Raw genomic sequence first — 22,454 nt, 5'->3', positions numbered from 1 at the left:
CATCTCTGTGTGGAGTTTGCATGTTCTCCCCGTGCATGCGTGGGTTTTCTCCGGGTACTCCGGTTTCCTCCCACATTCCAAAAACATGCTAGGTTAATTTGCGACTCCAAATTGTCCATAGGTATGAATGTGAGTGTGAATGGTTGTTTGTCTATATGTGCCCTGTGATTGGCTGGCCACCAGTCCAGGGTGTACCCTGCCTTTCGCCCGAAGACAGCTGGGATAGGCTCCAGCACCCCCCGCGACCCTCGTGAGGAAAAAGCGGTAGAAAATGAATGAATGAATGAATGAACTTATTTGTGTTTTTATTGTGCAAGAGGCAAAAAGAGGTGATGATGCAACTCCACAATGGAAGCGATCAAACGGCCACAAGGTGGCAGAAGTGCATTATAGAAGAACTCGGCCTGAATCTTTCCCATTGAAATACATGCTCTGCAGGAACCAGGAAGTGAAAAGGCATCTTGCTGTGTATTGCGAAGGAGGTTACGTATTGAAGGGAAATTGCAACGCAGGTCAGTGCCACTCTCACAATGGCTTCAGCCACTACTTTGTTTACCTATTTTATCTGTTTATATATCTTTATAACGCACAGAAGTGAGAAAGACATACTGGTATGTTTTGGTGTCTCACATATGGATGATGAACAAAATCCCCCCCCCCAAAATTCCTTTCCCTTTCCAGCTGCTCATCTGCAGTGCATGGGTAGGTAGTTTGAAAGCCTCCTGTCGAGCACCCCCCTTTTGCGTCAATTAGCAAATAAATTCTCCTCACATTATGTGTGGAAGTGGTAAGCTTTTGGCTTCTTTGTCCTTCCTCCCCACTTTGCTTTAAACCCTAATTTAATCACAACACTACACTAAACGTAAAAATTCATAGAAAAGAAAAAAAAAACGAACAAGGATATTTTTTTCCAACTGCGCCCTCTGCTGGATCCCACCGCAAATGTCATCAACTACCATCGGTCATTTCAACCAAAAAAAAGGATCACATACAGTACTTTCTCAAGCGCCCCCGCCCTCCCCATTAATTTGTAAATGTTTATCTTTTGTGTCGCATTCCAAATACAGTAAAACTCGACATGCTCCCTATGACAAAATGCTGTAGGTCACATCTCCATTTGCTTGTCCAAATAGGATTACTGGCTCGGAAACACTAATATTTGCTGCAGTTAAACTTTTTTACTGGCTTCTTCTCCCTTGTAAATTCAGCCACATAAATTTGAAGGTAAAAAAAAAAGGCACCAGTTGTTTGTTGGGTGTCTCTTTCTTGGGCGGCTAAACGGTAAATAAATGTTTGCAACGCACAACTTAAAACTTCCATAGTGTGAATATTCTTCATGTAACACTCAAAGCACTTTGGCAATATTCGCTCAGCTTCCTCTCAAGAGAGAGAGACAGGGAGATCCAGCTGCGCAAACCTCATCTTCTCCATAAAATCAAATCTTAAGTGCTTTTCCAAAAGTAAGAGGAGCTCTCACTCTGATGAAAATGCTGCAACATCTGGAGTCAATGCAGAGAAAGATTAGCATTGAAATCATAGGTGGGGATGCCATAAAAAAAATACTTGCTATTGGTTAGGGAACAACAAATAAGGACATACATATATATACGAGCTTGACGGTCTCTTGTGGCATATTAAAACCCCGCCATACCTCAGTGTCAGACAATAGCATTGCAAGGAGAGGATGGTTGAACTCTGACAGTAAGCGGAGAAATGGGCTTTTTTAAAGTGGGTAACTATGGTAACGTTGAGAGGTTGTAATAACATCTTTGGTTGAAGTTGACCCACATAATCAATAACTGTGTCGTTAAGAGGTCATTTGTGGTTTGGACATGCTTGTACCATATGTGGCGCACGCACACACACGCACACACACGCACACACACGCACACACACAGGTCACTTCACAGCTTCCATCCATCAGCTCCTTGCTTCATCAGCTGCTTGCCAACCTGAGCTCTTAACCTCTTAACTCATGTTCACCGGAGCCCTCTTATCATCAACACAGTCAGGACTAGCATGTTGACTTAGCCACAGGTTGCTCATGGGACTCTTAGAGAGACAAAAGTATTGGGACAAGAGGCTACAGGAAGTGGAACACGGCCTTCCTTTCTTTATTACAAGCTTTTAGAGTACAGACCTTGTATTTGTTTGCTAAATACAAGGATGAAGAGTCATGATGTGCTATATATATCACTATATTGACAGTTACTATGGTACCCATTATGTCATTGGATGGTCATATCACCTCGTACTTCGGTACGTGACAAAAAAAAATCAAAAATAATAAAATAAAAAAAAATTCAAATAAAAAAAATTAAAAGAAAAAGAAAATAAAATTAATTAATAAAATCAATAAAAAAAATTAAAAGAAAAATTATATCATGAAAGCAGGAAGTGAACAAATGTAACAGTTACTGATTGTAAAAGTACCAGATGGAGGGGTAGGATTTAATAAGCTTTGCTTCTTCCTACTCCTTTTGGACATGTGGAACTGTGAACTGATTATGGGATGTACTCAATTGTAATCTGATGCATGTTCAAATGAAATAAAACCATTACCATTACCATTACAGTACAGTATTTGGAATTTTTCTTATGCATTTATGCACTGCTAAATCCTCATATACTGTATACTGCAAGCTGCCAGTACACATATGTATACATAAGTATCATGATGGGAAGCGGAGGGAGCAAAAAAACGTGACTTGCAAAGCCAAATATTTTTGAGGTGGTATTTGGAGCGACTGTTTATATTATTAGCTGAGCAGCCGAGACACCTCTCATGTTGCGTACTCCGCGTTTCGTACATCGATGGGCTACTTCGCGCGTACTTTCTTCAGCTATTTTAAAAATAAACTTCACATCGCATTCTTTGCTGCCACTTTAAAGTGCTTCAATCATCACCTCATTGAATTGCCAAGCTCCGGTTTCCACGGTAACCCCCTTGTATATGCCTCATATTTCCTCATCTGTCTGTCAACAGCGTCCTTGACGCTAGTATGTTTCCTTGACATTCTTTCGTATACAAGTTTAGGGCTTCGCTTCTGCCGCTTCACCGTGACGAGGCGTCGCCCGTTAGGCGAGCGCAGGCATGCCTGTTTGTGTTGTGACTGAGGGAATTATACCGCCTGCATGTCGGGTTAAGTCGCTTGCATACCGCTTGTGACAAACAAGCCAGCCCGGGCAGACCACCATTGCAGTGCGTGCCAACTAGCCTGACACCTAAAGAGACGCTAATGACAGAGCTGTGCATTACGTGTGTGTCAGTTGGAGCGGCATGCACTGACTTCATCTTTGAGTTTTTACGACAGGTTAGCTTCCTCCATTGAAGCCTCATCTAGTGCACACATTACATTTGACTTGCATGGTTTTGGTTTATTTAGTTTTTTTTAGCACAGGCACCTTTGTTGCTCTGTAATACTGTAATACTGCTGTCGCCATCACGCACTCTGATGTGCACACAAGTCAGTATTTAGACTGTTGTATATAATATTTAGCGCGCAGACCTCACAGCTAGGAGACCAGGGTTCAATTCCACCCTCGGCCATCTCTGTGTGGAGTTTGCATGTTCTCCCCGTGCATGCGTGGGTTTTCTCCGGGTACTCCGGTTTCCTCCCACATTCCAAAAACATGCTAGGTTAATTGGCGACTCCAAATTGTCCATAGGTATGAATGTGAGTGTGAATGGTTGTTTGTCTCTATGTGCCCTGTGATTGGCTGGCGACCAGTCCAGGGTGTACCCAGCCTCTCGCCCGAAGACAGCTGGGATAGGCTCCAGCACCCCCGCGACCCTCGTGAGGATAAGCGGTAGAAAATGAATGAATGAATATATTTAGCTACCTCATTCATTGTTATTAATAATTATTTTGAATATGACATTAGATTGGCTGCACGGTGGAGAAGTGGTTTGCGCTCAGGCCACACAGCTAGGAGCCCCGAGTTCGATTCCACTCTCAGGTGGCAGGTGACACAATGCAATTATGTATAATATTATTCATACCGGGCTGCACGCTGGAAAAACGGTTAGCGGAGGCCTCACAGCAAGGAGGCCCGAGTTGGATTCCACCCTCGGCCATCTCTGTGTGGAGTTTGCATGTTCTCCCCGTGCATGCGTGGGTTTTCTCCGGGTACTCCGGTTTCCTCCCACATTCCAAAAACATGCTAGGTTAATTGGCGACTCCAAATTGTCCATAGGTATGAATGTGAGTGTGCATGGTTGTTTGTCTATATGTGCCCTGTGATTGGCTGCCGACCAGTCCAGGGTGTACCCCGCCTCTCGCCCGAAGACAGCTGGGATAGGCTCCAGCACCCCCTGCGACCCTCGTGAGGATAAGCGGTAAAAACTGAATGAATAATGTGCAAATGTACCTAATAAAGTGTCCAGCTCTAAGACCAGTACCAGAAGTACCAGTACCTCGTGCGACATTAACTAAATGTGTACCATATTTACAATCAGGCCTCATAGGAGCCTCTTTAAGCGCCCCACCATCCTTACGACCAAATGAATACAAAACATCTGGAGCATGACGCAGCTGCATGTGTGTGCATGTGTTTGATTCCTTAGTGTGTGCAAACTGCGCCAGAACATGACACATAGAGCTTACACACGAACACGCTCAGCTCTAAAGTGAATGAAGACGTATCCAAAAATTGTACTTCATGCTGTAAAAATGTGGTAGTTTTCATACAGATGTTTTTCCGCAACTACTACTTCCCATGGCGTATTTTCAAGAAAGCTACTCTGCTAATGATTCAGGTTGTAGTCCCTGCAAAGCAAAGATACTACATTAGATTTAGCCTCCGGGGGTTCTTTATCAGAACTCTGCAGGTCATAACTCTCACCTAATCTTCTTGACTGCTTCAGGGATTATTGCCATGTCTGCCAGGAAGAATCATCTTCAGCTGGAGCTGAAGTCAAAAGTCAGGCCACTCCTTTTATCGCCATTGTGCCCGTTGATGTTTGATGCATGCATTTTTTTTTACTTATCCAACCCAAGATGCTCAAGTTCGCTGGGGTCAAAAGGCACATGCGTGTTTTACGTCGGTACACAGACGCCAGCCTCCGTCTGCGCAGGAAGTCAGTCAAATACACTTGGAGAGTGGAGACTCCATTACACGAGTTTTATTTGTATCGCAGCCTCTTTTGCCCATGCTCATTGTGTTCTTTCACTGCCAGGCAGCTGCTCCCTCAAATCCTGAGATATGACTTGCTACTGCCATCTTTTATTCATGTGTCTTTTTTTTTATATATTATTATTTTCTGAATGAATAGGCTGCCAAAATTGAATTGCCGAGAGGCTGAACTCTGGAAAAGATGTTAGTACTGCACAAAGACACCAGTCAACTTTCCTAAACAGCGGATTTGCTTTCTTTTTTCCCTCCGATCCGTACGGATAGAGTACATTTCATCTGTGGAGCCTACTCACGCTGCTCTATACTATGTTGTATTGCTGCAATTTTACCAACGTTGCCGTTTATTTTGATTTATTTCCTTTATTTCTACTATGCTAAGAGGCGGTTATCATAAACAACTGGCGGGAGAAGCACCATTGAACGCCTAAAAGCAATGCTTTTTTGCAGTACAATGTCATAGCTATTGATGTAAGAGCTTGGTGAACTATGGTTTTGACCAAATGTGGCCCGCAGGACACTAGTTTGAGGCCCCCGCCTTGATATGAAAGTTTAATGTCAGTGCGGCCCGCGCAAGTTTGATATGGATGCTGTATGGTATCATGTACCCAGAAAAAATTATTAAGTTTGATTAGTGTTCATGTTAAAGGTTAAATAACTGTTAATGGTTATCCTCCCTATACGTGTGGAAGTGGTAAGTTTTTGGCTATTTTAAGTTTAAAGGAAATAACTTGAAGGCTACCATTTAGGTCGCTAGCTCTCAAGTTTGCGAGTTAGCATGTGTCTCAAGACCCTGCAGTTGCGCAATATGTTGTAAATAAAAAGAGTATAAATGTGACTATAGTCGTGTTTTGTCATGTCTACAGGGCTCTAATAATGCTTTGTTCATTTTAATCTGAAAAAAATAATTTGTCTACCCACCAACTATATGTGGTTTCTTAAGTTTTTATTATTTGCCGTTTTATTATTATTATTATATTTATTTATTACTGATTTATTGATTTTCTTTATTCTTGATTTGTTTATTTATTTTTCATCATATTTTGTGTAGAAAAATCAAAAGTAAGATATTTGAGAACAGTAGAATGTTTTATCAGAGCTTTTCTTGTAGAAAATTGGAACCAAAGCGACGTTTTTTTAAATGTTTTTGTTTTTAATAAATGCGTTTGTTTTTTTTTTTTGGAAAACCTGATGCGGCCCAGTCTCACCCAGACCCTAGCTCCAGTGGCCCAAGTAAATTGAGTTTGAGACCCCTGGTTTAGACTCTTACTAGCTATTTTTGTTGTCATCATTATATTTGTAAAAATGTACCTTCAGTTAATAACTTAAGAAACAATCTTTTTTTCCATAACTGTATGCAAGTACACCTTGGCCACCATCACAAATATGTAAAATGTTGTTATTTCCACTCTCCTGGACTACGTAGTCAATTTTTTATCTGTACTTATATTCATAAGGGAGAAGGCCTCCCAAGTGAGTTAATAGGATGTACTGTATCACTAAAGCAGTATACGTATTTAGTATGATGACAGGAAGTGAGTGGTGGAGGCGGCGGCGGCGGCGGTGGTGTGGTTCAACGCTAAAAGCTTCCAGCTGTTTGAGGAGCGCGTGCAGAAAACCATCAGAATGCGCCGTTAAAACCAGCAATGCCTGACCGCTGCTTCGTTTGTGAGATACTGCATAACTCATCAGGAGCTTCTCCAAATACACACGCATAAACTTAGCGGGTCTGTATGCTGTGTTAGCACAACCTTAATCACAAGGCTGCTTCCTGGAGTGCACTTAGCAAGAAGCACAAACCATCTTTAGGAATGTGCGACAACACTAAGATGATGGATGTTAAGATGTCACAGCCACCGATATATGGGCATAAATATTGATGTAGAACAAAAATTTCAGCAAAATATCAGTTCTTGACAAAAAAAGGCTTTTTGTTAAAAGATACATTTCACTTTCATTTTAACACAAATTTAGCCATATATTCATTCATTCATTCATTTTCAACCGCTTACGGGTATGCTGGAGCTTATCCCAGCTGTATTCAGCCAAGAGGCGGGGTACACCCTGGACTGGTCGCCAGCCAATCACAGGGCACATATAGACAAACAACCATTCACACTCACATTCATACCTATGGACAATTTGGAGTCGCCAATTACCCTAGCATGTTTTTGGAATGTGGGAGGAAACCGGAGTACGCGGAGAAAACCCACGCATGCACGGGGAGAACATGCAAACTCCAACACAGAGATGGCCGAGGGTAGAATCGAACACGGGTGTCATAGCTATATTAATAATAATAAAACGGCAAATAATAAAAACTTAAGAAACCACATATAGTTGGTGGGTAGACAAATTTTTTTCAGATTAAAATGAACAAAGCATTATTAGAGCCCTGTAGACATGACAAAACACGACTATAGTCACATTTATACTCTTTTTATTTACAACATATTGCGCAACTGCAGGGTCTTGAGACACATGCTAACTCGCAAACTAGAGAGCTAGCGACCTAAACGGTAGCCTTCAAGTTATTTCCTTTAAACTTAAATAGCCAAAAACTTACCACTTCCACACGGATAGGGAGGATAACTATTAACAGTTATTTAACCTTTAACATGAACATTAATCAAACGTAATAATTTTTTCTGGGTACATGATACCATACAGCATCCATATCAAACTTGCGCGGGCCACACTAACATTAAACTTTCATATCATGGCGGGGGCCTCAAACTAGTGTCCTGCGGGCCACATTTGGCCCGCGGGCCGCGTGTTTGAGACCCCTGATCTAGTGGTTGCTATGATTTTCTGAGATGTATGAACCAGCAGTCCTCCATTCATGTATTTATCTGGTGAAATCCAAAGGAATTGCAATTAGTCACAAGGAAAACATGAATCCAAAAGCGACGCCAAGACCATTTTTATGGGCGAGCCTTTAATGTTAACAGTATGTGAAACTAATTCACATTAATTCACTCTTGATGCAGCAGATTTGAGGAAGCTGTCACTTCTGATTCATGCTAAGTCCCTAAATTCTTGACAAACTGCCTGTGCTTGCTGAATGCTAATAAGTGCTGTGTCCCTGTGGAAAAAAAAAAAAAAAAAAAACGTGTTTCTGTCTCATCTCTGTCTTGTGTGTCATAAAATAAAATGTCTTGTTGGGAGATGTTCCCTTCAGCACTGCCCAGACTTCATAAATCATACATTTGGATCAGTCTGCTGAAAAAAAAAAACTTCAATGCACCATCGCATCACAGGGATCCCCTCAAATGACTCTCATTAACCTCACATTCCTGTCTGTCCATCTTAATTAAGAACTACAAGGTCATTCCTCGCCGCTCGCCACTCTTTACAAATCAAGCGCTTGTTGTTGAAATGTGTTAGGACTGAACTTTTCTCAACGATCCCTGGAGCGTGCAAGCGACGAGGCCATTAAAACGCCTGAACCAGACGTGGCGCAGTTATACGTCCCCATTGTTGTTGAGCATTGTTGCTGTCGTACGCGAGCACTTGTGAGTGTCACCTCTACTGGAGGCCTGCAGACTGCCTTTTCTTTTCAGGATCAGTAGGCGTGTCCCCACTGGGGTTTTTTTTTTTTTTAGGCGGGCATCAGAGCATGACTAAAACCTCACTAGCATTTGGCCTGTACTCCTTAACGCCATCACCAAAAGCCTCCATACCTTCCCCGCCATAAGCAGTCGCACGCTGCCAAGGTCACTGCATTAGTATGCATGAGGGAAAACGCACAATATGCGTCAAATTTAAAGCAAACATATGCAGGGAAGGCTGTATACACGACATGTATAAGGTTCTGTTTGAAAGGGGCAAATGGGAATGGCGGCATGTGGAAACACCAGCAAATATTACATATTGATACAAAATATCATTTTGCATCCAGTATCTTACTAGAGAAAAGCAAAAAAATGCCACTTCCCTGATTATTTTGAGCCCATGTGTTTGTTTTTTTGCAGGGTTGTTATAATTAATAACTGGTGTACCTGACAAATACTTAAAGATGTACCAACATAATTTTGAAATGAAAACAATAACTTTTCTATAGTTTTCCCATAAAGCATCGCATCTGAGCAATGCTTTCATTGTTGTGATGCAATGACGTCAGCCTCCCTTTGGGCTCTGTGCTCTGGGCTCCTCTGATGGACAGTGGCAGCACTGTTTACACACCAAAATTTACAATAATTATATGGCATATATATATTATATACTACATACTGTATGCTGTGTGCCCCCATCATTAATAACTGGTGGGAGGAGCGATCAACAAGTATGCTGAGCAAGTGCATCAAAGAGAATACTGTGGGCTTTGACTTTGTGGATTATTTTGAGTTGTTCTGTTTGCATTATGCAAGCTTGCAGTTATCATAAATAACTGGCAGGAGGAGCGATCCTACAGCTTATATGACACATCTACATTGGGAACACACATGCTAGTGTGTCTGCAAGTATTCCGTGGGCTTTGACTGATTCTTTACATTATTTCTGTTATGCAAGGTTATCATTGATAACTGGTGAGTGGAAAGATCGTATTTATTAATCACACATCGACAGTGGGAACTAGGGGTTGAACGAGGCACATACGAGAACAAGACGAGACAAGATTTTATCACTACTTTTAAGAAAAGTAACAAAAGTAAATGAAAGGTAAATTTTAAAATATATATATTAAATATAGTTAAAATATAATATATTGCAAGATATTAACTTCAATCATTGCACTAGAGTATATGACTATATTGTCTTATCAATTTCCGACTACTAACAATAGGCAAGAGTACTTTTGGAATACAGGAGGTGAACAAATGCATTGCAACTGATGTTGAACAGATGAGGGGCAATTATGTAAGGTTATCATTAATAACAAGTATATGGCATATTTACAGCGCATGTACTCGTGCATTAAGAGTTTAAAAATAATACCGATGTGGCCCCTCTGCCTTGAATTTGACATGTGTCGAAGAAGCGGGCTGTAAAAAACAAAATCTACTTCAAACATTCCACATGAAATCTTATCCAGTTCGATATTCATGGAGAGACAGTGTATAAAATATGTAAACACAAGTGTGTCTTTCCAAGGAAGCTGGGTTCATGAACTCGGGTCGCGGCCTCCTTATGAAAACTTCTCAGGTTCAACACATGAACTTTCTCCATCCGAGTAAAAAAAAAAAAAAAAAGAAGAAATAAGCGTCTCCTCGGTAGAAAGACGCTAACATCGCTGGAGAGGTGTTTGTGATAACTCACAGCGATACATTCCGCATGCTGAACTTTACTGCTTGGGGTCCCGTGATCCTTTGTGCTGCCTCTGTGCACAAGAGCCGTAATGAATAACAGACCCGCTCTCCCACCACCGCCACCACATTAAAAAAGTCCTCTCAGTGCACATGAGAGATTAGTCTCCTCATTAGGAAGGAAGGAAGGAGAATGGGAGCGATTGGAGGAAGGAAAATAGGGAATAAAGAACGTTCTTCCAGGAAAAAAAAGACCACTTTTTGATGGAAAGGTCCACTCCCCCTTCTTCTTTTTTGCAGACAATTAGGACCACAGCGATGGTTTACGGGGGGTGACATGTTTTACACGGGCTGAACTTATTTACGACATGTTATCGAATTGTTTCGGCTTAGTGTAATCCATTTAGTTCTCGGAGAAAGATGTTAAATAGCTTAAATCAGAGAAAGAGCGCTCCGTAGCATGAACAGTGGCAGTGTGTCATGTGACTTACAGCTAGTTTTTAACAGGGCGGGGACTTTGAATTAAGGTAATGTGATGACATACACCTTCTTCCCAAGAGCCATCACCATTACCCTGAACTCAGACATACAACGTACCCCGGTCATTAGCATAATGCAAATGTGCAATATTTCCATCACTGCCTCTGTTACTACCTCAATCATATTTATTTATTTAACAACCCAATACAATACACTCATATGTGACTTTACTCAGCTGTATACACTAGTCATTATTTGCACTATGATCCATTTATCATTGCACTAAAATTAATATATCTGCTCCTGCATATGCTCCTATGCAATACTATGTGTATATTTTGGATATCTTGTATATATCTTGTTAAACTGTCTTTTTTACTCTACTTTTATACACTTTTTTTTTTTAAACTTGACTACTGCACTGAAAGGAGAAGCTCTCCAATCTCGTTGTACATCTTGCATAATGACAATAAAGTCCGTTCCATTCCACTCCATTTATCATCAAAGAGAAAAAGAAGACAAAAGAAATCATCAAACCTACACCACCCATGTCTTTACTGACTGTAATTTAAGATGTGTAGCAAAGCCTGGAAGTTGCATGTCAACCGACAGTCTTTTGACACACGGTGTGCCAAAAAAAAAAAGGACTTTATCTTTTTATACAGTAGTGGCATTGAGCTTGGTATTTCCGTGAGTGCAAGAAGAAGGCCAAAACGGCTGCATTCAAGAACACAAAGCACACTGACTGTGAGCAATCACACGGCGTGCAAAAAAGCGCCGTCTAATCACCCTCCCACCACACACAATTATGATTGCATGCGTTTCAGGGTTGTTGTTTGGCAAAGTGAGCATGTGTGCCCACCTGCGGCCTGAAAGCACTTATTTCATGACCCCCCCTTTCCTCGCCACCGGCTCATCACACAGAAATTCACTCATGCAAATGAAGGCTTCAAGCCCACAGTCATTGCAGATGTCCCTGCCTTGATGAGGGGCCGCTCGCTCATCAGAAGGCTTCTCACGAGGACATGATCCCTTTCAGCGGATCTAATAGTCCGCTGCACTACTTCACCGTGACCAGTAGAGGCATAGTTGATTCGGTATCATGTAACTTGCTTTCCAAACAAGGACAACGACGTGACATCAGAAATGCGAAGTTGAGCTACATCCACGCTATGGGCAGCCTTATTCTGATTAATACAACACTGCTGAGGAAACAGGAGCTCAGAACATTTAGAGACAGATTCTCAGATGCGATGAAAAATACTTGGTACCACCTTTTGTCTAGATGAGCCTGCCCTGAATATATGACCGACCCTTTATGGCAGACAGCTGTGTAAAAAGGCAGGCTTCGCCGCACATCTGAAAATGAAGCCTGGAGCTCTGTCCACTGTCCATCAGTTAGCTACAAACGTGGAAGCTTTACTTTTAGCAAGATGTTACTGTTTAAAATGTGTAACGTTCGCACCGTGGCTATCGTAATGTTGCTAACATTTGTGTCTTCCTGTTTATTGTTATATAAATATATATCCTTATTGTTATATTATTGTTATATTGTTGTATGTCAGGGGCGTTAATAAAGGTTTTCATTATAAACATAGTTTGACCCAGGAACAGATTATTCCAATTTCCATTATTTCTTATTAAAAAATTAACTCATTTGCCATCAAAGACATATTTATATAGGTTGTTTCAACCCGACGGCTCGCTCTCCTCATTTTTGCAACAGAGTGATGATGCAACTCCACATGTTTGGTGCAGTTTTAAGCTGAAAAAAACAGCCACAATGTAACAGAAGTGCATTTTATAAGAGCTTGCCATGCATCTTTGCCTTGCAAAAGAGCGCACTGCAGTAACCAGGAAGTGAAAAGGCTTGGAGCTGTGTAACGGGAAGGAGGTTACGCATTGAAGGGAAATTGTATCGTGTGCACACACACAGTTAAGTTGCAAATGTGAAAAGCGGACATAATTAATGGTGTTACATTTGTAAAAAGAAATATCAAAATGTAAAACAACCATTTTTTTGTGTTGTTTATGTTGTGGCATCGTTGTTTAGACATGTGGGCTAAATATATCTGGCTAAATTTGTGTCAGAGTGAAAGTGAAAGTTATGCTTGAGAACTGATATTTTGCTGAGACTAACCAGTGTTCTACTGCTGAAGACTAAAGAATGGAAAACAGTAGAAACAAATTTGTTTTTCTGATGCAAGATGAGAGTCTCATCTTTCTTTTGGTATATACCATATCTATATAGCCCAAGAACAAAGTATTCTGTGTGCTTTGAAAACTAGTCAAAATCATCAAAAATGGCCGACGCCGAGGGACGGCTTTTGAAAAATGGCTGAGTTAATTTGGACAGACGGTGCCATAACTAAGGGATCATTTGTACTTACTGTATGGGAAACTGATGCGTGGCGTCACGTCGTCGTCCGTGGTCATCACTGATTGGAGGCAGAGGGCCAATAGGAGGGTGGCGGCCAGAAGGCAGCGTGCGTCTTCCGCTAATGTCCACATGGTTATGGTATCCTCACGGCAACAAACACAGCAATAAAGAGTGCTTGTTTTTAAGATTCCTCGGAATTCATGAAGCTCCTCTTGTGACTCCGCTCAGGTTTCTATCCTCACTCGCATCTTCCTGCAGGCAGTGGAGTAAAAAGGGTGAGGGAGGGGTGGTGTGGGGGGGATGAACGTGCCCTTGACTTGATCCTTGTATTCCCAGAGGTCTTCACACACGGTTAGCAGACTCTTCACACAAAGACGCAGGAATCCTTTCTGAATTAAAAGCTGCTTGTTTTTTTTTTTTTATCTTCTGCTCATGCTGCTCATGCTGCTCGTGGATGTGATTGGCACTAAGCTCCGAGCTCCGCTGGTCATCTGTGGAGAACAGAGCAGAGAGAAAAGGCTGTCTTTAAGTCTGATCCAAAAACATGGAAAATTAAAGCCCTTGCAAGAACAACAAACCGGGCTTTCGGCGTCACAACTACAAAAAGAGAATATTTGGCTTGAGATTCATTGCAAAAGATTTTAAGAGATGGGAGGATTTTCCAAAGAAAATGGGTCTCGATCCCGTATTCGTCACACTGACGATAAAAACAAATGCCTTAATCAAAACAAGCATTCATGTGGTGGCACAACTTTTTGTTTACAGCAAAGCCCTACAAAGTTTTCGGCATAATTTCTTTGAAATGATGCTGTCACTAGCGATCAGAAAAATATCATATGGGAGCTTGGCTTGAACTTTGTAGTAATGATGACAATTAAATGACAGAACAGCGAGTCCAAGGGCAACTCTGTAATTTGTATCAAAGAGACACAATGAAACCATCTGCTGTGTCAAGTTTTATTGGCTTTAGCGGGGCTGTGCACATGAAAACTGCACTATGCCCCTTAGCATACTTCCACAACACACTCTTTGGTTACAAATATTTTTACCAATATTTATTTACCTAAACCCACAAAAAGGACTGGGTGTTCATTAGAAGCAGGCGATAATTGGAGAGAGGTCGTTTTTCTGAAATGTCAAAACTTATCATGCATGTCCCTCGCCAATTTGTGCTTTGAATTTTGCAGCTTCACTCTATTATGGTGTTTTTAAAGTATATTAAATAACAATTCACACTGTTTCAGGCCTATAATTAGTTTAAAAAAATATGCATGTTTGAGGAAATTTCACTTTTTTTCTCCTAAAGTAAGCATTTTCAAGCACAAAAATTGCTAAATTAACTGAAAAAAACAACTGTAAAGCTGTAAAGCATTAACAAGATGCATTCAAAGATTTCATATTCAGTAATTTTACTGCAAAGTTAGGTGAGGCATAATAATCCCTCATAAAAATCAAATAAAAAAGTGTTGTGCCCCTAACCCAAACCCACCCCCAATGTCACTCATTATCCTTTCCTCACTCAGCTCCCCAAGGCAACACACTTATAGCAATACCACAAGCTGGAGTATAAAGGTGACTATAGGGGTGTTATTTCATGTCTACGGGGCTCTAATAAAGTTCTACCGCTTATCCTCACGAGAGTCGTGGGGGTGCTGTAGCCTATCCCAGCTGCCTTCGGGAGAGAGGCGGGGTACACCCTGGACTGGTGGCCAGCCAATCACAGGGCACATATAGACAAACAACCATTCACACTCACATTCATACCTATGGACAAAATTAACCTGGCATGTTTTTGGAATGTGGGAGGAAAACGGAGTACCCGGAGAACATGCACACTCCACACAGAGATGGCCGAGGGTGGAATTGAACTCGGGTCTCCTAGTTGTGAGGCCTGCACGCCACCACTTCTAATAAAGTTAAAAACTGTATTTAAATGCCAAAAGCAGGTTTTCTATGCTCTAGCTATGAAAATATTCCATTCATATATAAGGAATCTTGCCTGGTGGAAATTCACTTATCACTGTCGGGTCTGAAACCAATGAACCGGGATAAACGAGGGATTACTTTATAGGTTATATATATTTAAACTTTGAGTGCGTGAGGAACTGGAAAGAAAAAACCTACCTCTTTTTAACCAAATGCTCATTATTAATAAGTATATTGTACAACACAACAGCAACCAATGTTGTAATAGCAGTAAAGAGCAAAACTGCTTAGCCAGCATCGATACCACTGAGTTCATTGTAAACATCAGCATTGCAGTATTGCATTTTAGTGCAAGTGGGGTTTTTGGGGGGGGGGGGGTTAACAGCAAATGTATCATTTGGACAGACATGCGTACACATACTGTGTGTCAGCATCTACATACAAACAGACTGATTCTGCAAACTACATGAAAGGCACACATGCGCACACACATGCACGTATGCACACACACAGACACACACACACACGCACAAGCAGACGACAAATGTTGTGATGCTGGATTGATGTCCCACATAGGCGCCTATGTTTGGAGAGTAAACAGTAAAGAGCACATGGCGTCTCTGGACCAAAGCTTTTATCAATGCAAATGCTCCCTCAAGAGCTCATTCAGAGGCTTTAGGGTAGGTAATAAATCCATCCATGGTGCAAGAATGGAAGAGGGGCAACCATAAATGGCCCATGGTTGTCTGCTGTCAAGGGGGCCCTGATGGCTGACTTGGAGCTGGCAGGCACCGGGGCAGAGTTACATTGCCAAATGGTTGATTGTTTTTTATCAGCTTGGTACTTACGATATGCATTTTCATTACCTAAAATGCAGTTTTACCATATCTAGTTTTGGGGGGGTGCCAGCTGCTGCGGTGACCATGTTGGATCATCTACAGGAAAACAACAATAATATTTACATCAGTTCAGCCCTTTAAAATGTACTTCAATACCTTGCGACATTACGGAAATCACACAATTAAACTGGTGAAGGTATTCCACATGCAGCACATAATTATTCAACATAAGACATGAGGTTTTAATGTTTAATGAAAAGTGAGGCTTTCTGGGAGGCTTCCTGGCACTCTGACGAATTATACCACTTTTTCCAGTATTTTTAGTGGAGATAATCCATAAAGAAATGTGTCAAAACATTTCTCCTCACTTTCTGTGAGTTGCTTAAGCTCTAAAAAAAAATGTCTGACTGGAAAGCATCTGAGCTTGCTTGGAACGGTGCAAAAAACAAAGGCTTTTTAAGACCATTATCAAATGAAAATGGCAAGGATTTAGGGGAATCCAATTCATGCAATGACCCATAAATGTGACGCCAGTAATGCTTATGTAACTAACAAAACACAGAAAGACACATTTTTATTGCTGTTGCCGTTTCCAAGAAACTTGATCTGAAGTTAATTTCTATTTAACAGCATGCGGGACACTCGCCTATGTTTACTGTGGTTTACCACTTTCCACCCACAGGAAATTGAAAAAAAACGTGTCACACTGAATACATCAGCTAAACAACAAGACACGCTAACAAACAGCAATGACACCGGAGGAGAAGCTTGTTGCTTCATTAATTGAGTAATAATTTTTTAAAAAGTCATATACGCCAGAGGCTGAAAAGAATGGATATTTACCTTTTTAAATGGAAAAAAATGATTAATCAAATACAGAAATATCTCATTTATAGCGATTAATTGGCTCCATCTTAGACCGTGATAAGTGAATTTCCGCAAAGTAGCATTCCTTCTTTATAAATTGAATATTTGTATAGTTATGCTTTGGAAAACCGGTTAATAATCTTCTCAATATTTTTTTTTAAATTATCAGAGCCATCTAGACATGAAATAACACCCACTTTTACATCGTTATTACCCAATATAGTAGATATAATGAGTCAAAATAAGCCATTTAAGAAGTGACAAGGTTGGCTTGTTGTGGGCTATGGCTGCAATGGTCACCCGTGTTATTATTATGATTATTATGTTATTATTATCATGCCTGGTGTGAGATCATTTAAACCTGCAATAAAAGCATGGTGCTTCGGTGGTGGTCTCATCAAAAAAATGACTAGAACGCTACATTCACAAGTTGGTTTTAGTTAATTTAGACATTTTTCATGCATGAAAATGCTTAATTTAAGATAAATATGTGTACATTTTCATTAAATATGCATATTTTTGGACAACAAAACAGTATCATTATTTGAAAAACAGTGATAAAGTGTTCGAACAGCAATGCAGCGAGGGACGACTGTACCTAAATAGTTGTAGATTAATTGTATTCACCGATTAATTGTTACAGTTGTAGTTTGTTTAAAGTTTGCAACACATTTAATCTCAGAGTAGCGACAAAAACGTACATACTGTGGAGTAAGTACAGTCTCGTCAGTTAGCATGTGCGTTTACTCCAAATATTATAATCCCCTCGATCATCCATATGGTACCAACTCAGCACGCTTGGAACCTTTTTCGCACCAATGGTACGCACAAGGCCAGGATGTTAAAGTAGAGCCCATCTGGCTCATCCTGGCTCTTCGTCTCCACGAAGAGGGGGGATCTGGCGCCATATTGCATACGGCTACAGATTCATTAACCTTTACAACCCCTCCTGGAGCCTCCATATTAATACCAACATCTGTTAGGAGCAAGAAAAGACCTGACAGGTTCATTGGATGATAGACTGGAGTCTGGGTCACGATGAGTTCACCGTCTCCGTAACAGCGTAACAGTGTATGCTTAACATTTGCCTAGCTTTGTACGAGTAACTCAGTGATGTAGTAACTCATCTCGACTCGCATTCCATCTTCGGCATCTGCTGCCCAGATAATATAAAAAAGTAGTGAAAATAAACGTTGTCTAGTTGTTTACAGGTAAAACTGATGTAGTTTATTGTTATTTTACTCAGGCTGACTACAAAACTACAAAAAGACAACATTTCTCCTTCGGCTCCAGCAAGCGTTATTGGAGGCATTATGTTGCGAACAAAAAGCTCAGTGGGTGAGTGACGAGACGGAGGCGTCATGCTGCGTCTGTCTTTATAACTCACACAACAACAGCCTGCTAAGATGTTGTAGCGGGGAAAAAATGCTTTAAAAAGGAGTAATTAGTACCAATAACTTGTCCATCCTGGTTCAAATTTGATGGAAAAATGAATTTGACTTCATAAAAAGTAATTGCAAATTAGATTCTAAAATGCAAACTAGGTAAGGGATTATTAGGTCTTCATAGCAGGAAATCCATTGACATGTCGACATGAAGCAAGTCTATTGCTTTGCATAACAAAAGAACATCTTCCTGGAAACAATTAAGGTCCTGGCGCCTGAGATTTTTCTTTTTTTTATTCTCCTGGATTACAATAGTTACAATAGTTGCATCCAGACGGAAGGGTTCAGAGTTAAAACCATGTAATACACAAGCACACCTACGTGTGGCGCTGTGAAAAGACAGAAAGAACCATTCATTCATTCATTACCTACCGCTTTTTTCTCACGAGGGTCGTGGGGGGTGCTGGAGCCTATCCCAGCGAGAGGCGGGGTACACCCCGGACTGGTCGCCAGCCAATCACAGGGCACATATAGACAAACAACCATTCACACTCACATTCATATGGACAATTTGAAGTCGCCTAGCATGTTTTTGGAATGTGGGAGGAGTACCCAGAGAAAACCCACGCATGCACGGGGAGAACATGCAAACTCCACACAGAGATGGCCGAGGGTGGAATTGAACCCTGGACTCCTAGCTGTGAGGTCTGCGCGCTAACCACTAGACCGCCGTGCCCCAGAAAGAACCAAAGTATGGAAAAAGAAAGAACGCATGCATTCCGCTTTTCCAAGGCTCACTTTACTTATGACGATGTGGAATTACGGATCTATGAACAATAAAATAGTGAATTTCCAACACTTTGGCGACAGAGGCAAGGAAAAACCTCTCAAACTCAAAACAATCAACACACCAACATCCATTCATTGGCATTAATAATACCAAAGTAGTTAATGCCTTGCAACAATATGGTGAAAAGGGCATCGTATCCACTTGGGAATGGGACAGGTGAGAATACAGAGACAAGAGTTCCATTCCAGCAGACTCCTGCTCCCAAATAAATCACGACCGGGTTAAAAATAAACTCAAACCCCTCCCGCCAACCAGGCAGCCGGCAATTGACTGCTCATGAATGCATCATCATTGATGACTTTGCACGTCAAAGCATGACTCATCACGTCTGGTATAGAACAAGGTCGGATGTAAAAAAAAAAAAAAAAAAAAAAGTGGGAGGGCAAGACAGCTTCATGACATCACACAGTAGAAAACATTTCATGCAGCATGCGTATAATAGCGCAAATATAGCTAGCTCATTAATTATTTAAAAAAAAAACTGGAAAAACTCAGCTCAATAAATGGATACATTTAAATACACATTAAATAATACCATTTGACGGCTTCCAGTTCACAGTAGTGGTCTAAACGCTACTTGACTCACTATGAATACCTCTGCTAATTGAAACCAAAAGCATACTGTGTGAAACATCCCAAAGGGGGGCTGACGCTTCCTTCATGTATCATGAATTATTCACTCATATCATCTTTCTATTGATTGATCTGTGGCTACTACATTGCATCCGGTTGCCTCTCTTCTTCTGCATAGTGAGACTTCACGGTAAATAACAGACAAAGATAAATAGAGTCCATAACGGTATGCTTACACGCACATGAATCACTTTAAGTACATACTACGGTGCGCTGCAACATAACATGCGGTTGACATGCGGCTGTGTTCACAGCCATGTAGACAAACAACATACCTAATAATACACACAAACACGTTCCACCTCATAAAAAGTATTTTTCATGTTGTCAACAAAAGAATAGCATCTTTTTAATGTAGTACTAAGTAAGAAAACACCTAAATCTGAAGGCTTCTAAGGATGCAAACAAATAAACCATGACCAAGCACAAAAATCCATCAGAGTTGAACCTTGGTTAGCATCTGCCCCAGATAGCATGTTTTGTCATTAACATAAAACATTTAGGCCATAATCTTACCTCAGTTTGTGTGCCTTATCCGGTTAGTTTTAATTCAAACACGTACTTCCTTGTTAGCATCCTACTATCTAGCTAACAAAATGGCCACCGGAACCGAAAGTCAGCTACAGTAAGTCACAAGTTTGTAACTATAATTGTAATCCTAGGCTTCTAAGGATGCAAACAAATAAACCATGACCAAACACAAAAATCCATCAAAGTTGAACCTTGGTTAGCATCAGCCCCAGTTAGCATGTTTTCTCATTAACATAAAAAATTTAGGCCACAATCTTACCTCACTTTGTGTGCCCTATCTGGTTAGTTTTAATCCAAACACGTACTTCCTTGTTAGCATCCTACTATCTAGTTAACAAAATGGCCACCGAAACCGAAAGTCAGAAACCGAAACGTATGTCATACGTTTAACTATAATTGTAATCCTAGGCTTCTAAGGATGCAAACAAATAAACCATGACCAAGCACAAAAATCCATCAGAGTTGAACCTTGGTTAGCATCTGCCCCCAGTTAGCATGTTTTGTCATTAACATAAAAAAATGAGGCCACAATCTTACCTCAGTTTGTGTGCCCTATCTGGTTAGTTTTAATCCAAACACGTACTTCCTTGTTAGCATCCTACTATCTAGTTAACAAAATGGCCACCGAAACCGAAAGTCAGAAACCGAAACGTATGTCATACGTTTAACTATAATTGTAATCCTAGGCTTCTAAGGATGCAAACAAATAAACCATGACCAAACACAAAAAACCATAAGAGTTGAACCTTGGTTAGCATCTGCCCCAGTTAGCATGTTTTCTCATAAACATCAAAAATTTAGGCCACAATCTTACCTCAGTTTGTGTGCCTTATCCGGTTAGTTTTAATTCAAACACGTACTTCCTTGTTAGCATCCTACTATCTAGCTAACAAAATGGCCACCGGAACCGAAAGTCAGCTACAGTAAGTCACAAGTTTGTAACTATAATTGTAATCCTAGGCTTCTAAGGATGCAAACAAATAAACCATGACCACACACAAAAATCCATCAGAGTTGAACCTTGGTTAGCATCTGCCCCCAGTTAGTATGTTTTGTCATTAACATAAAAAAATGAGGCCACAATCTTACCTCAGTTTGTGTGCCCTATCTGGTTAGTTTTAATTCAAACACGTACTTCCTTGTTAGCATCCTACTATCTAGCTAACAAAATGGCCACCGAAACCGAAAGTCAGCTACAGTAAGTCACAAGTTTGTAAATATAATTGTAATCCTAGGCTTCTAAGGATGCAAACAAATAAACCATGACCACACACAAAAATCCATCAGAGTTGAACCTTGGTTAGCATCTGCCCCCAGTTAGCATGTTTTGTCATTAACATAAAAAAATGAGGCCACAATCTTACCTCAGTTTGTGTGCCCTATCTGGTTAGTTTTAATCCAAACACGTACTTCCTTGTTAGCATCCTACTATCTAGTTAACAAAATGGCCACCGAAACCGAAAGTCAGAAACCGAAACGTATGTCATACGTTTAACTATAATTGTAATCCTAGGCTTCTAAGGATGCAAACAAATAAACCATGACCAAACACAAAAAACCATAAGAGTTGAACCTTGGTTAGCATCTACCCCAGTTAGCATGTTTTGTCATTAACATAAAACATTTAGGCCACAATCTTACCTCAGTTTGTGTGCCTTATCCGGTTAGTTTTAATTCAAACACGTACTTCCTTGTTAGCATCCTACTATCTAGCTAACAAAATGGCCACCAAAACCGAAAGTCAGCTACAGTAAGTCACACGTTTATAACTATAATTGTAATCCTATAAAAACATGTTTTATGTTCACATTTTGGGCTTTCTGGAATGAGTTAGTTAGAATGACAGAATTTGTTATGGGAAAAATTGGTGAAAACAAGTTGGACCTTCCGGAACAAACGCTAATAATGCTAACTAAAGTTCCACTGTATATGCGAAAACACTCCGTAAAGCTCCCTCCGCTGAGTTTGAAGACAGTTCTTAACTTTCTCACACTGTTAAGAATGTTAAAATGTGACTTTGCCTGTTCAGTTGATGACGGTTTTATGATGGTGACCCAGGAACAAATTCATTTGAACCAGGCTCCATTTTTTGACATAATTTCCCACATTCCCACTTGAGTCCCACATCTCTTCCCCAAAACATTGCAACACACTTACAAGGAAATCCTTTCTAAGGCATTTAAA

General features: G+C 40.6%; 1 protein-coding gene across 2 annotated transcripts in view; it reads right to left on the bottom strand.

Moving 5' to 3' along the window:
- Positions 1-22,454, bottom strand: part of sema4bb (sema domain, immunoglobulin domain (Ig), transmembrane domain (TM) and short cytoplasmic domain, (semaphorin) 4Bb) — a 65,560-nt gene that overhangs the window by 23,143 nt on the left and 19,963 nt on the right. For both annotated transcript variants that reach the window (XM_078795804.1, XM_058089725.2), the window contains exon 2: positions 13,250-13,730. In XM_078795804.1, coding sequence (XP_078651930.1) covers positions 13,250-13,370 — 121 coding nt within the window. In that variant the 5' untranslated portion in view covers positions 13,371-13,730. The remainder of the gene's footprint in view (positions 1-13,249; positions 13,731-22,454) is intronic.

This window comes from Doryrhamphus excisus, linkage group LG13 (genome assembly GCF_037039965.1).
Source record: "Doryrhamphus excisus strain RoL-2023G ecotype Guam linkage group LG13, RoL_Dexc_Guam_v1.1, whole genome shotgun sequence".
NCBI lineage: Eukaryota > Metazoa > Chordata > Actinopteri > Syngnathiformes > Syngnathidae > Doryrhamphus > Doryrhamphus excisus.
This window is presented reverse-complemented; position numbering and strand designations above follow the sequence as displayed.